This window comes from Humulus lupulus, chromosome 4, assembly GCF_963169125.1.
Source record: "Humulus lupulus chromosome 4, drHumLupu1.1, whole genome shotgun sequence".
Classification (NCBI taxonomy): domain Eukaryota; kingdom Viridiplantae; phylum Streptophyta; class Magnoliopsida; order Rosales; family Cannabaceae; genus Humulus; species Humulus lupulus.
In genome coordinates this window covers 243286821-243302547 of record NC_084796.1, presented here as the reverse complement: position 1 = coordinate 243302547, position 15727 = coordinate 243286821, and the positions used below count along the sequence as shown (strand labels likewise).

The following is a 15727-nucleotide window of genomic DNA, read 5'->3' as shown; positions in this document are numbered from 1 at the left end:
TGTCAATATCAGTCCAGTCCGATGTAACAAATACATCCGATCTTATCTACTTTGCTAATGTTGTGGAAAGAACATAACACAGCGATCTGTAAGTAGATTATATCGTAGATTGGCAAGTCAGTGTAAATCATGTGCACTGACTAATCATAGGACTAACTTATTTTGAACATATAATCATATTTATATTCCACTGTGATTACGTCACTATAAATATGATTAGTTATATGCTCGGGATTTAATAGAAGTTTATATTAAACAAATAATCATTAAAATAAAACATGTGAGCAAAGTGATTGACCAAGTCAAAAATTGACTTCTATTCTTTTATTGATAATAAAATGATATTACAAAGAAATTGGGTTTTAATTAGGTCATAAAACCCCAATACATCACAACTCATTGGATTGATAATAATTGGGCATACCAAAAAAGAATTATTACATTTTGCCAAGTGAAAGATCATAAAGGGGAAACTATTGGCAAAGAGAACGAGTGATGTCTGAATGGTTGGGGTATATCTAAGTTTTTTTTTTTTGGTGAATAAGAAGTCATTATGTTGCTCAAAATCAATATCATTTACATTTTCCAACTTTTGAATCTAAGCTCCCTGAATCCCCATGTGCCCTATCATCTATACAATCAATGTTGTGTGTCTTTACAAATTGAATTAAACCAATCCCTATCTATATTCCTTGTCTTAATCGACATTACAATGCATAGCCTAGGTTTAATATCTCTTTGAATTGCCTTTACAGTATGATTTATATGCCAAAGTTTATGATACCATAGCACATCATTTCTCACTCTCCAAATGTGATACACCAAGGTGGCAACAATAGCTATAAGTATGCTCTTTCTGACTTTGCTCAAGTGCTTGGCTTTGGTAATCCAGTGAACAATCTACCATGTTCCTCTGTTTGAGCTCTCCAACCTAGCCAATTCTTCACTTGCAACAGACAAGTCTTGCTATATGTACACTGAAAAAATAAGTGTTGAATATCTTCATTGTACTCACCACACAATAAACAAGATTGATCCATGTGTGGTTTGTAGTTGTGGATATATACTCGGGTACGAAGCTTCTGTAGCATCACTAGCCATAAAATGAATCGGTGTTTGGGAATGCTAAGCCTGTCCCAAACAAAATTCCCCCAATGTACTTTGAGTGGGTGAGCAAATAGAATTGCATGCCCTACTTTAATATTGTACTTCATTGCGGTAAAAGAGGTCAAATCCATTTTGGCTTTAAAGAGTTCCTTAACAGCCACTAGTTTTGTCCAATACCAACTGCAATCAGAGTGGGTTTTGTACTCCTACCAGTCCAATTTGTTCAAATAAACACTGTGAATCCATTTAACCCACAAGTTATATTTTTTAGAAGCAATTGCCCATACATACTTCCTCATAGCTGCAATGTTCCAGTCAATAAACTTCCTGAAACCCAATCCTCCTGTTGCCTTGGGAAGACAAATGTTATTCCAAGCAACTAAGCATGGCCCCAAGTTATCAGCCATTCCTTTCCAAAGAAATGCTCTACAAATGGTTTCAATATCTCTCAATAATTTCTTCGGTAATGTCATGATCTGTGCCCAATAAGAGTGAATGGAAAGCAGTACAGAATTGATTAATGTAACTCTTCCCATGTCTGATAACTTTCGTGAACTCCACTACCTAATCTTGTGCACCATTTTCTCTAGGATAATCCCACATTCAACAGAAGATATATTTTTTTTTAACAAATTGGAATGCCAAGGTATCGGAAAGGTAAATAACTCCTAGTGAATCCCGAAACTTCCAGCACCCTACTTACCTCGAACTCAACCATACCACTATAGTAGACAAAAGATTTGATCTCATTTGGCATTAAACTAGATGTCACTGAGAACAATTTAAGACCCCTGAGCATCCATAAAATGGAGATATATCTCTATGACAGAATAATAAGAGATCATCCGCAAAACACAAGTGATTCAATCTCATTTGAGCACATCTATCATGAGACTGGTAACCAGATAAGGAACCTACTTTAAGCATAATTCTAGACATGTATTCCATGCCCAACACAAATAGTAATGGAGACATTGGATCCCCTTGATGCAATCCCCGTTTAGATGCAAAGAACCCATGCATTGATCCATTAATCATCAATGAGAATCTCGGTGTTCTAACACAAATCATAATGAGCTTGATGATCTTCTGTGGGAATTTAAAGGCAGCAAGCATCTCCTCAATGAAATCCCATTCAATCATGGCATATGCTTTCCTCAAATCCAACTTGATCATACAACTCGGCTTGCATCTTTTCCTTCCATATTGATGAACTAAGTCTTGGCATATCATGATGTTATGTGCTATATACCTCCCATGAACAAATCCCCCCTGGCTCTGCAATCAAGTCAGGGAGAATTCTTCGCAGCCTTGAACATATCATCTTTCATGCTACTTTATATATTACATTACAGCAGGCAATAAGTCTAAAATCACTTACATTATCCGGGCATTTTGTCTTTAGAATAAGAGTGATGGATGTTGCATTAATCTCTTTAAGAAGCTTGCCTTTGGTTAAGAAGGATATGACAGCAGCACTGACCTCAGAACCAACCAAATCCTAATTATCTTGATAAAAAAACTGCTAAATCCATCTGGACCAGGTGCCTTCATTCCTGCAATGGAGAAGATATCCTCATGAACTTCCTATGGTGTAAACTCTGCTAGAAGCAACCTAGATTGTACCTCATAAATGATCGGTCCTAATTCCACTATTGTCTTAGAAACTTTCCTCCTGTGTTGCATAGTTATCCCCAACAAACCTTGATAATACTTTAAAAAAGCATCTTGAACTCCAGTTGCTGTGTCTACCCAACGGCCATCCTCATTTTTAATGGAAAGAATTCAATTCTGGATTCTTCTAGCTTTCAAGGAAGCATGAAAAATAGAAGTATTTTCATCTCCATTAAGCACCCAATTTGCTTTGCCTTTCTGTGCTAAAAATAGAATATAAGCTTTATGCAGCCGAATAAACTCATCCCTAGCCAATTATTCCTGCCTTATGAGAGTAACATTGAGAGGATCTGTAACGCCCCAAACTCCAGGGACCATTACGGTGTGCCTTGTAAACAGTGCTAAACTCGCTAACCGAGTCATTTGGCCAAAAACGTGAACTAAGTATGACTAGCGGTTTAGGGATTAAACATTTTTGGTTAAGATGTAACGTCTCGCTAGAACGTTTAATATATACATTGGGATCCCGAAAATATAATTTCAAAGTCTATTACAGAAAATATTTACAACAGGTCGTTCTAAGCGGCAAAACAGGGTTTAACCCTAGTTCCACTTTAAACCTCGGTCGTGGCGGACGAGCAGCTGCATATGTACACATCATCACCTAAGCTCTCCAACTCAAGGATGGTCCAGCCTCCTCTTGCCTTTACCTGCACCACGTAGCACCAGTGAGCCGAAGCCCAGCAAGAAAACACAATATAACATGATATAATATCAACAGATAACATGATGTAATATCATCAGGTAACATGATATAATATCAACAGATAACATGATATAATATCAACAGATAACATGATATAATATCAACAGTAATTGTATTGGTTACTCAGGACCAACAGCTTAGGCAAATAGGTGACAATAACCAAAAGTCACAGAAGTGGGTACAGCTTAATTGATAAGTGGTTCCTTCATAAGCTTGATCAGGATAGGTGCATGGTGATAGTCACCAACATAACCATCCTCCCGACTCTAGAGTCGTAACTAAGGACAGCGTCCCCCAACCATGTGACAAACAGTCACCGGGGTCATATACCTTGGCTGAAATCATCTGGTCTTAGACCAGGTAAGCGCTTATAGTTCTCATTGACCTTCCGGTCGGTCCAGCATTAATACCCTATATGAGTCATTCAACGCCAACCTCGATTAGATCTAATCTTCATTTGGCCCGGCGTTCTCAACGCACTGCCACTTCTGACTCTTGGGTCGGTGAAACACGACCAGTGCTCAGCCCGCGATGAACTTAACTAATAAGTCACAGCTTCACAGACGGATCTAGCACCATTGTCGATTCTGACTAATAAGCCAGCGCCATACACAGGTAAGCCATGCCACCAAACATATATCACATGTCCAATATCCATAAACAAGGCATTCAGCATGCTTACTTAACAGGTACTAGTACAGTTAGGTCCATGCACAACACAAAGGCTCAAGCTCTGAACGATTTCATACCCAGTATACAAAGCATGTCCTAATCACATGTTTCTCGTGCATCACATGCATCATACTTAACAATCCAACATGCATCAATAACCGCCATGCATGTCACATTCAATAATCAACCAACATGCATCAAGGATAACCATGCATGTCATACTTAATAACCAACCAACATGCATCAAGAATAGCCATGCATGTCACATATATACAGGGTGCAGTTTTCTTACCTCAGATTCGAGCTAGAATGATTTAAAGAACAACCCTTGAGAACGATCAACTTTTAGTCCTTTAGCGGTCACCTAGTCATAACCAATTATAATCAATTAATAAATGGTTCACAATCTAAAACCACACTCCCAGGATCAATCCCCCACTCTCGGGAATCTTAATATACTCAAACGGGGCAAAGGAACCAAACCCCGAGCCTTAAGGATCATTCCAAGCCCTAGAATAGGTTTGCTGAAAAATGGACTAGCGATGCAGCCCTATCAAGTGGCGCTGCAGCCCTAATAAATGGCGCTGCAGCCCTATTTCCAAGTCAGAGAGCCCAGCTCTGAGCTCTGCCTAGCGCTGCTGCGCCAATTACAGACCATAAACTTTTTGGTTCATCTTATTTGCAATTTCTCTTGAAACCAACCCTCCAAAGCAATCCCAAACATCACCCAAACATCCAATTCAACCACCAAACATCATCTACAACTCACCCTCATCATAACCCAAGTTAAACCTCAACTAAACTTCCAATAATTCTCAACTAACACATCAAAATCCTTAACTGAAAACTTAAGAGAAAAACAGGGTATAGCTCAAAACTCAGGTTCAATTCCTTACCTTAAACTGGTTTGAATCCTTCCCAATGGCTGAGCTAAGTCTATAATCCCCAAGCTTTGATTTCCCTAGCTTGTTCTTCAATTGGCTCTCAAAAAATTGAAAGGAGGATGAAGGAGAAATGGTACACGGAAAGGAGAGAAGCATAACGATAAGGATGCTCTGTTTTTGTTCTATATTTTCTACAGCCTTCAAGTCATATAAATCCTTAAGGTCAAAAGACCAAAATGCCCTTAAGCCAAATAAATCCCTCTAAAGGCTTCCGAGGGTAAAACCGTCCTTTCCCGCCTATCTCGTTAGTTATAATTAATGCTCTCCAATTCCCGATATTCTCAATATTCTCACATACCAATAAATCATATCCCATTACCCTTTTATTCCCGGCAATGTTCTAGTCATCGAGATGACCCCGAGACTCACCCCGAGCCCCGAACTTAAACCCGTTATGACTAGACCGAACACTTACATCTCATGATCGTCTCATGCCGATTGGCTCGAACCAATCCACCTTATAATGTGGCTATATTAAATAATCACAACCATGCACCCTAAATACACAATTACGCCCACAGCGGCCAAATTACCGAAATGCCCTCATAATTAAAATATAAACCCATATGCATGCATCCACCATCATATAATAATATAATTCATGTAAACATGCATATAATCATTAAATACGATAATAAATCAATTATGGCCCTCCCGGCCTCCTAATCAAGGTCCTAAACCTTATTAGGAAATTTGGGGCATTACAGGATCTTTGTGGAAGCCTTCCTGAATCTCCATTAGATGGTATTTTGCTTGAAATTCTGCCTTTTGAATATCCTGATAACCTTCTCTATTGATGCCCAAGAAGATCTGTTTCAGTCTCTTCAATTTCGTAACTAGCTTAAACATCTCAGTACCCGAAACTAATTCATTCCAACTAGTTCGAACTTTGTCCTCATAAGTTGAAGCTTCCTCCCACATTCTAAAATATCTTAATGGCTTCTTCCCCAAGTTCACCTCCAAATAAAAGAGATAAGAATGGGACTGTGATCAAAGATGCCTTCCGGAAGAAACATTGCTTCTGAATTCTGAAAAGTATCTCTCCATCTCACATTAACCATAGCTCGATCTATCTTTGAATAAACGTTATCCTTTGCCTGCTATTTATTATTCCAAGTGTAGAAACACCCTGAGAATTTTAGATCTTCCATCTAGCAAGAAACCATACAATCCTGAAAGCTTAAAGAAGGTTTTTTATTGACCTTTTTACCAATTCTTTCATTCTGATTTAATATCTCATTGAAGTCCCCCAAAACCATCTAGGGTTCATCAATATGCGATGCCAGTCCCTGAATATCATGCCACAACTGTTCCCTAGTCATCTCATCATTAAATCCATACACAAATGTGATGAAAAATCTACCTGCCTGTTTTGAAGCTTGAGCAAAACATTGTATTAGCTAACTAGTACATACTCTAATATCAAGAGAATACATACTCGGATTCCAAGCAACAATTATTCTACCTTTATCTAGCCAAGGATTTTTATTAGTAAAACACCAACCAGAAAATAAACTAAAATAAAGTGATCCCATATTTTTATTCTTCACATTTGTTTCGAGAAGACTAACCAACCCAACTTTCTTTGTATTGATTAATTGCTTAATCTCGCGATGTTTATGTTGACTATTAATCCCCGTTACATTCCAACATAGTATTCTATCCATTGCAGGTAGAGGGATCTCCCCCCCCCCCCCCCTCCAATGTTTTGCCTTTGTATCTCTTATGCGTCCTGTTCCTCTGCCAGTATAGATTACTGATTTGTCGCTATAGTTGGATTTGTAGAAGCCTCTTGCAACTTTGTCCCCTTGATCACTTTCTGAAATCCTTCTTCATCAAGTGCTGGCATCACCGAGACTTGTTATGTAACCATCTTCCTAGGTACCCATGTTTGCTTAACTTGGTTTTTCTTCCTGCACATCTTAGTCTCATGTCCCACACCAGAACAAAGCTGACATACTATTGGTATCCATTCATATTCCACTTGAAGTTCTATTTCCTGGTCAAATTCGTTCATGAACCCAATTTTATTTGGAAACTCTTGATCCATACTAACCTCAATAAGGATTCGAGGATAGTAAAGTCTATCCCTATGTTTTGTAATGTTATCAACTTGAATTGGCCTCCCTAGCTGCCCCACAATCTTGAAGAGAGATCGTTCACCCCAATAATTTATATCTAATCCTCCCAGTTGAATCCAAGAAGGTACTACAATAATGTCCTCCTTAGTGAAATCATCCACTGAATTCCATGGTTTCATAACAAGAGGCTTCTTGCCAAAAAAACAAATATCCACCATCTAGAACTCGGTCACGAAATTCCAGAGTGTGAAATATGATGATGAAAATACCTCGAGAAAGCACTCCAACCTTATCCACGTTTTCTTTCCATAATCTCCTCACAAAACCATCCAAAATATTAACCAGAGGGTTAGCTCCCACTACATAGCAAACAATTGAAGGTTGCCAGTAGCTGATCTCCTCAGCAATATCCTCTGGTTCTATCTTGATTCCAATTTTCCTGCCCTAATTCAGAGGGGTGGCTATGCCATTTGTTTGATCTCCACAAGTACCTACTATAGTCTTCTCAGAATGATGAGATCGTAAAATCAGAGAAGAAGCATTCTTACCTAGAACCACATCCTGCATAGCTCGATTGGAAGCAACTAGCCAATTCGCGAAATCGGTGTGAATTTCATTCTGTCTTTGTAATGACTCCTCTGTCACCTTAGGGGAATAAACCTTGCCCAGTTGCTCAGAATCTTCTTCCTCATCCTTGAGAATTTCCAGCTCTTAAACCCCCAAAATCGCATCCATCGGCCGTGTTTTGATTATCCTATCAGAAGATGAGGGTCCTGCTTTCTTAACTTTGCCCTTTGCCTTAGCTTTCCCCACATTCCTAGCCCCCTTAACCATAGCTCCGGCGAGAATCACCGAGAGAGAAGAAATTAGGGAGAAAGCTCGGGGTATATCTAAGTTGTTTACCATTACGATAGCCAACGATTCCTCTAATGATGTTTCCATTAGATACTTGAAGAGGAAGTTCAGAGAGAAAGATAAAGGACTTATTTTGGAAGGAAAGTTCTTACATATGAGGTGTTGTGCTCATATAGTTAACTTAATTCAGTGAAGGATTGAAGGAAAAACATGAGTCAATTGCTGCAATTAGAAATGTTGTGAGATATGTTAGGTCTTCTCCTTCTAGGCTTATAACGTTTAAGGAATGTGTGAAAGAGGAAGGGATCGAATGCAAGGGACTTCTCTATTTAGATGTCCAAACAAGGTGGAACTCGACATTTCTCACGCTTAATTGTGCACTCAAATTTTGAAAGGCAATTGAAAGAACGGAAGGTGATGGAAATTATTATAAATATTTTAATGAAGCTGACAAATATGGGAAGCCAAAGGTGGGACCACCATCCAAAAAACATTGGCAGGATGCTTCAGTTTTTGTGAGATTTTTGGAGACATTTTATGATGTAACATTGAAGTTTAGTGGATCCACATACATCATCGCCAATAAGTACTTCATTGAAATATGCAACATGCAACATGAGTTGAATGACTTAACACTTGATGATGAGGAGGATGAGTTGTTGCGTGGCATGGCAAACAATATGAAGAAAAAATATGACAAGTATTGGGGAAAGCTTGATGAATGTAATGAGGCACTTCCGATTGCCTTGGTTCTTGACCCCATATACAAGCTTGATTATGTCCATCATTGCTTTAGTGATATTCATGATGATGTAGCGTGCACTATGATGGTTAAAGGGGGTGGAGCAAACTATACGGGCATTGTTTGATCAATATCATGAGTCAATTAATACACATGTTGATCAACCAATGACTCAGTCAAGCTATTGTTTCTGGTCCGTCCTCATATGTCATGTCTGCTCAGCCTACCACCAGTAGTACCAGTAGCAAGAGTAAGAGGTCACGTAACTTGCATGATGAGTATGTGGTGCAAAAAATGGAGAAGGAGGGTGGTAAGACAAAAAATGAGGTCGATAAGTATTTGGAAGAGGCAGTTGAGCTACCAAGTCAGAATGTTGATGTTTTGGGATGGTGGGCGAGTAGTGGATGCAAATACAAGATCTTGTCGCACATGCCTCGTGATGTGTTAGCTATATCAGTTACCATAGTTACTTCTGAGGCGGCATTTTCAACTGGGGGTCGAATTTTGGATCATTTTAGGAGTTCATTGAGCCCAAGGATGGTTGAAGCATTAATTTGTCTCAAGAATTGGTGGTGCAATTCACATCAACCTATCATCGTTCGGGACTACATGGATGAAGCAGAAGTGCTTCAAACCTCTGATGATCTTGAGTCTGGTAATTTTATTAGGATTTTTCATTATTTCAATTCAAGTGTCTAAGTGTTTTATATTCTAATATTTATCTTTATTTTAATAATATTTGCAGAGATGGTGACCAATGCTACTAGGACTAGCGTTCCCTTGTTCATGCTCCATCTTCAGTTTCAGCTTTAGCCTCAGTCTCATCGTCTGCACAACAATCTGCGAATTGAAAAAGTAAGAACTTTCTTATTTTTCTTAAGTTGTTATTTATTTACTCTTTAATTTATAGTTTGTTTTGAAAAGGTTTGGATTTGGACATTGAAGTTTCAAAATTTGGAAGGAGAACAAAAGAAGGACAAATAACTTTGTATTTTGGAAGAACTAAAGTTTGTTTAGGGAATTATGGTTGTATTTTTTGGACTTTATGAACCAAATTTTTTAGTGTTTACTGTTTAGTATTTAGTATTTGCTATTTACTATTTGGACGTTGGTACCTATTGTGGAATTTAGACTTTATGACTTATTTTCTTTTCTTATGTTTGTATTTTGAGTCTGAACTTTTGATGGACATTAGTTAGGGAAGAAACTTCATGAAGTTTCTAACTTTCTATAAATTGTGTTGAAATTATGTTTGTTTTTATACATTATGTTTGAAATGATGAAAATGTTGCACAAAATTTATCTTTGTTTTTATACATTGTGTTTGTTTTTACTTTTATACATTACATTCAAATTAAATTTCTTAAAAAACATGACAAGCGTAAAAAAAAAATACAAGACAATAGTAAAGAGAAAAAAACTCAAAAAATGACAATGTTGCAATAAAAAAAAAATGTCAAAGCCCATTGAAGGCCCAAACCCGAAACTTGACCATTTGACCCGAACCCGAGCCCACTTGATACCCAAAACCCAAAAACCCTATAAATCTAAAATTGTTTCGAACGGGTTCGGTACCATTTTCTCACTTGAAAACCCGCTCGATGTTCAGTCCTAATTAGTTTAATAATTTCAAGTGAACGGCTGAAATATTAGGAATGCTTATTTAATCCAACTTAATATTTTTTATATTTATCCAATCTAATTGGAAAAATAATAATTAATTTTTAATATTTTATTAATAAAAAACGACATAATTATAATCTAATATCTAATATCTAGTTTCATATGAAAATAATTTAATTTTAATTAAATGCCTTGAGATGTTTCGTCACTATATAACATAATTGAATTGAATTCCTTGTCTAAATCTTTTAGATTGTCATAGCCAATTTATTCAGTATGATAAAAATTTAACTTTTATCATCTAATCATATCGTACTATAATTTTTTTAAGAATATCGAACTATAATTAAATATCTAATTTTTGCTTATTAAATTAGATACAATAATAATAATAAAACATCTAACTTTTTTTTTAATATAAAATATCTAACTTTTACTAATATTAGAATGTACGTATACCAAAGATCAAGATAGTTGAGAGTTAAAGATTCAACATAATCTATATGAACTATACAAAGGCTACACGTAATATCACAAGTGATGAGTGAAAGTTCTCTTCATACAAGCAGTCTAATACTCCTTAAGCAAGAGAGTACAGAAGATGGTTATTAGACATGAATTTGGAAATGTGAAATGCAGATGCAGTCATATTAAAATTTGGTGCATCAAATAAAAAATAAATATATTGAATTATTGTTGCTAGTTTCAAGCATATAGTAAAATTATCAGCGGTAAAATTACTATGGAAAAAGCAGTAAGATAACTATAAAGACAGATTAAAAGCATTTTGCACTGTATGTTGAACGTTTCACTACAATCAAAACAGTTCAACTCTCCAAAAACTATTCAGAGTCATCTGTATATTCCCGCATCATTTTTGAGCTCTTTTACAACTAAGGGCTGCAGAGGTTCTTGAGATCCTCTTCCTTGGCATACCAGCTTGGTATGATCTTCGATACATGGGGATACAGATCTTTGTACGAATTTCTGATTGTTCCTTCTGCTACGCCGGTAGCAACAGAGATATCTGCACGCACATTTCTCAAATCAAATGCATGAAAGTGCAAGGCAGTTACTCGCAACAAAAGTTTGTTATGGTGTACCCGAGTTCCCTTTGATTGCAAGGACAAGATATTAAGAAAACAAGAACTACACAAGATAGTGTTTGCATCATATCTTATGCAAGTAAGAGTAGGCATGTTACTCTGATCATATAATCACTTGACACAAAATCTTTCAAATGATTTATGACAACCTATCAAATAAAACTGAGTCTTTCAAAGAATTGAAATCAGTACCAGAGATTTCAATCCATTTTTAACGTTTGATTAAAAAGAGAGTGAGGGGATATATGAACCTTTGAGAGGCTTCTTATCATCGGAGAGCTGAGTTATAATGTAAATAACAGCTGCTGCAATAGATATAGGGCTCCTCCTGCAAATTGGGGGTGGAAAAAAAAGGTCATTCTCATGATGAAGTACAAAAACTCAGAAGATCAATATACCCGTTTTGAGACCACGTAGAAGACTTGGCATAGTTCAGTAAACAGAAAAAAAATTTCTAGATATGTTGTTAAAAAGGATCATGCCCCCATTAACTCTTGGGAGTGTGTCAAAAAGTCAATAAGAAAAAAAAAAACTTATCCTCATTTTTATTGTACAAACTTCATTCATAGAACATGGCCAAACTCAATAATGGACATGAATAGTGACCTAAGCAAAAGAATTTAACAATCCACATGTCATGCACAATATTTCACTTGCGCAAGTCTACAATTCTTTCACCTTATATCAAATTCTTCCGACTTCTGCACGGCTTCTTGGGCAGCTTTAACAGCTTGGTTGTTCATACCAAGATTGGAACAGAATCGCCGCTGAACATTTTCATTTAAGATTTACTGTGTCAGTGGAAGAATAGGAAATGATAACTGAAATAGTATATAAGATAAGATGTTTATTATATACAGAATACACCACTTTTTTTGTTTTTTGGAAGGCACAAAAGGATTTCAAACCTATTCTAAACTTTAGAAAGAAAATTAAACGATATTCTTACCATGAAGTCCCCAGCATGTATTGTCCCCATCTCCACTGTCTGACCCTTCTCCAACCCCAGCTGTTTCACAATGTATTCTTTTGCTCGGCCAATTTCCTTCTTTGTGGCTCCATTGGCGACAGAGCAAATTTCTATTCGAAATCCACACGTTCAGGGAAGCTCATAGACAAAGGAAAGATAATTCAGGAAGCATCCAGATGTTAAAAGAATCATAAGCTGTACCCTTTACAGTTCGTGGTTTGTCTTCTTGTCGACAAGCGATGTATAGGCAAGCCGCCAACAACGCATCCTGATTCCTTCCCCTGCTGGATTTCTGATCCTCGACCCTCTTATAAATCTCATTTGCTCGATCCTACAAAATTAAATAAAGAAACAGAACAATTATATCATAAGGAACATTAAGATATTCAAAAAAAAAATCACCTCAACTATTATTGATCAATACGTGCAAACTAGTGCAGACAATTATTTAACAAATGACAATTTGACACACTTTCAACATTAATACAACAAAGAGCTCTGAGGAATCCATCCATTATTTATTAGTTACTAGTGCTACTATAGACTACAATAAAATCTTTCAATATTGTTTTATATCCAAGTATAAAAGAATACCAATGAATGGCATACAATGCAAGAACAAAGTTTGGCTAGGCCTTTATTTCCTATCAAACACATGTTACTTACTATACAATGTTGTTTGATTCATGAATACCATACACGTAAAAGACTACAATGCTTCTAACATGCTCCAAATACAAGCAGAATAGCACAAAATTAGATGTAATAACAAATCAAATATAGTGTAGGCGTACAAACAATTGAACCCTCCAAATACATGCATATGTAACATAGACCAAAGCAAGCATACCTTGATGGTTGCTACAAGGCCCAACCTGCGAGAAGTGTTGACACATCAGTTTCTTTGTGTCATCCATGATATAAAACATCGATTAAACATGAAAATATAGGCCATATGACCATGAATACAAACATGTAAACAAAGACATTTGTACAATATTCATCTATGTCACAGCTCAATGGCACTTAAATACAAAGAGGCTGAGTCTGGTGTGGACAATATGAACTTTTAACTTAAAGGTTATGGAAAGGAAAAAAAACAGGTGCTTTCAAATAGATTGTCCTTAATCAATTCAAGCACACTGTACTCATTTATTTCTTAGCTGAATAAAGGAAAAAAGAACAACAGGGCATGCAAATCCAGGAGATAGGTTTTGTATTGCTGGAATTTGTACTGGGACAACCCAACTCTAGACTTCTTAACCAACTCATACTAGCGCTCAAAATTTATTCAACTTGTTTGAAGAACCCAAGTAATCTAAAGAATCGTAATAAGGTGCACTATATGAAAAGTCAAAATAAATGTAATGGTTTCAAACCCTAGACAAGCAATGCTGCAACTAGCTCCCAAGTTTCAACTACACAAATAATTTACTGTCTCAAAAATTTCTCTCAGCACCACCATACATAACGAGCACAACTGCAAAATATAGCATAAGAAACTTACCATAACTCCAATTCTAGACTTCATAACCAATTCACACTAGCGCTCAAAATTTACTCAACTAATTTGAAGAACCCCAGTAAGCTAAATGAAATACTTGTAAGGTGCACTGGATGGAAAGGAAAAATAAATGCAAAGCAACACTAAAACTAGCTCCCAAGTCTCGACTTTCAAATTATATACTGTCTCAAAAATTTCTCTTAGCACCGTAATACATAACGAGCACAACTGCAAAATATAGCATAAGAAACTTACCAAAATCCTAACCATGACTCACTTTTTTCTACAGCACTACCCCATACTAGATTCTCAAACTCGCAAAATATAGCAATAATAAACTTACCAAAATCAAAACCATGACTCACTTTTGCTATAGCACTACCCTGGACTAGATTCTCAAAATCCATTAGACGACAGAAACAACAAAAGAAATAACAAAATGATTGAATTTCTTTCCAGTTGGTTTGCTCATATAATTATTAGAAAAACCTAAATCAGTTCAGTCCAAGGAAAGACACCATTTAATCCTCAGTGTCTTCCACTTTGCAACACTTAGATGTCTCTAACAGGGCTAACTAAGAAGCAAACTCGAAGTTAATACCAACCCCTAACGCAATAGAAACAGCAACATCAGATCAAGTGTTGCATACTTTATGATACCTCAAATGACCCTATTCGTGCAGCCTCAGGAAAATTAGAAAAGCATTCAAATTTTCAGCTATCAATGTGTCAATAAGCATTGAGCTAGACCATCTTCTATTCTAATAAACCTGCTAAAGAATGAAACAGCAATCATAGTTTTCAAAACAAACCCACATATCCGATCCAAACTCAACCATAAAAGAAACCCAAAATCCAATTCCCAAATTCCTCCGTTCACCCTTTCACTAACACAATTCAAAACCTCACACCAAACCAGCACCACTAAATTCCAATTTCAAATTCAATCTTTTAACTTTTAATATTTTCGGTTCCAAAACACACGTCGCCGCCTTACCTATCAGACATGGTAGCAATGGTCTTAAACGCCTGAATCAAACCCCGATCCGGATTAGACCCACGATTCTGCCACCGGCCCAGAGACGAAGACAAGAACTCGCCGCTAGCACCGTTGGGCTTGGCGATGACAGTGGACAACCCACCATCCGCGAGGAGAGGGTTCGTAGGGCCACCAACACGGACCGGATCGTTATCTCCGGACTCGTTAGCGAAAGTACGCCACTCGGAGGTCTCATCAATGGAGTGAGACTCAAGCACGAGTCCACACTCGGAACAAACGGTGTCCCCAGCCGAGTGGTCGAACACCACCTCTGTCTGGCGCTTGCAATCGGAGCAAAACGCATCAGACATTTTGTTTTTCTTTCAAATTACAGTAAAATTTAAGGGTGTTTGGCTGGAAAGAAAACAAAAATATTATTTTCCAGAGAAAATAGGATTCGTTCTCGTTAGGAAGAATAGCAGAACAAGTTTGCTTCTCTTCCTCTTTTGGGGATTTTGTTTGGTTTTGGGTGAGGACGAGAAGAATGTAAGAAAGGGGGGTATTTATAGAGGTGAGAGAAACACTCTCTTTCTGACTCGTTAGGAAAGTCACGGAGGTTTCGTGCCTCTTTATTTAATTTGGTCAAGTCGTTTGTTTGGATATAGATTTTGTTTTCATCCCAACCTCCGATAAATATTTGTACCACCTTAGGATTACAATATCCATGGGGTTGTAACAAGAAATCGCTCACCGCTATGTGAGAT

At 37.1% G+C, this 15727-nt stretch overlaps 1 protein-coding gene across 1 annotated transcript; it reads right to left on the bottom strand.

Annotated features, from left to right (window-relative positions):
• Positions 1-11060: 11060 nt before the first annotated feature.
• Positions 11061-15515, bottom strand: LOC133831473 (transcription initiation factor IIB). Its single transcript, XM_062261775.1, has 7 exons — positions 14982-15515; positions 13331-13355; positions 12682-12811; positions 12460-12590; positions 12189-12277; positions 11762-11838; positions 11061-11431 (listed from the first exon to the last, which is right to left on the bottom strand). Exons 1-7 carry the CDS (start codon positions 15332-15334, stop codon positions 11298-11300), a joined length of 939 nt encoding a protein of 312 aa, XP_062117759.1. The 5' UTR covers positions 15335-15515; the 3' UTR covers positions 11061-11297.
• Positions 15516-15727: the final 212 nt, after the last annotated feature.

What these genes read in the sequence shown, in the direction of transcription:
- LOC133831473 (XM_062261775.1), bottom strand. Translation starts at nt 15,334, where the DNA reads ATGTCTGATGCGTTTTGCTCCGATTGCAAGCGCCAGACAGAGGTGGTG. An exon ending in TACATGCTGGGGACTTCATG is followed by an intron (nt 12,278 to 12,459) that starts GTAAGAATATCG and finishes GAAAATGTTCAG; the next exon opens with CGGCGATTCTGTTCCAATCT. An exon ending in TGATAAGAAGCCTCTCAAAG is followed by an intron (nt 11,432 to 11,761) that starts GTTCATATATCC and finishes ATGTGCGTGCAG; the next exon opens with ATATCTCTGTTGCTACCGGC.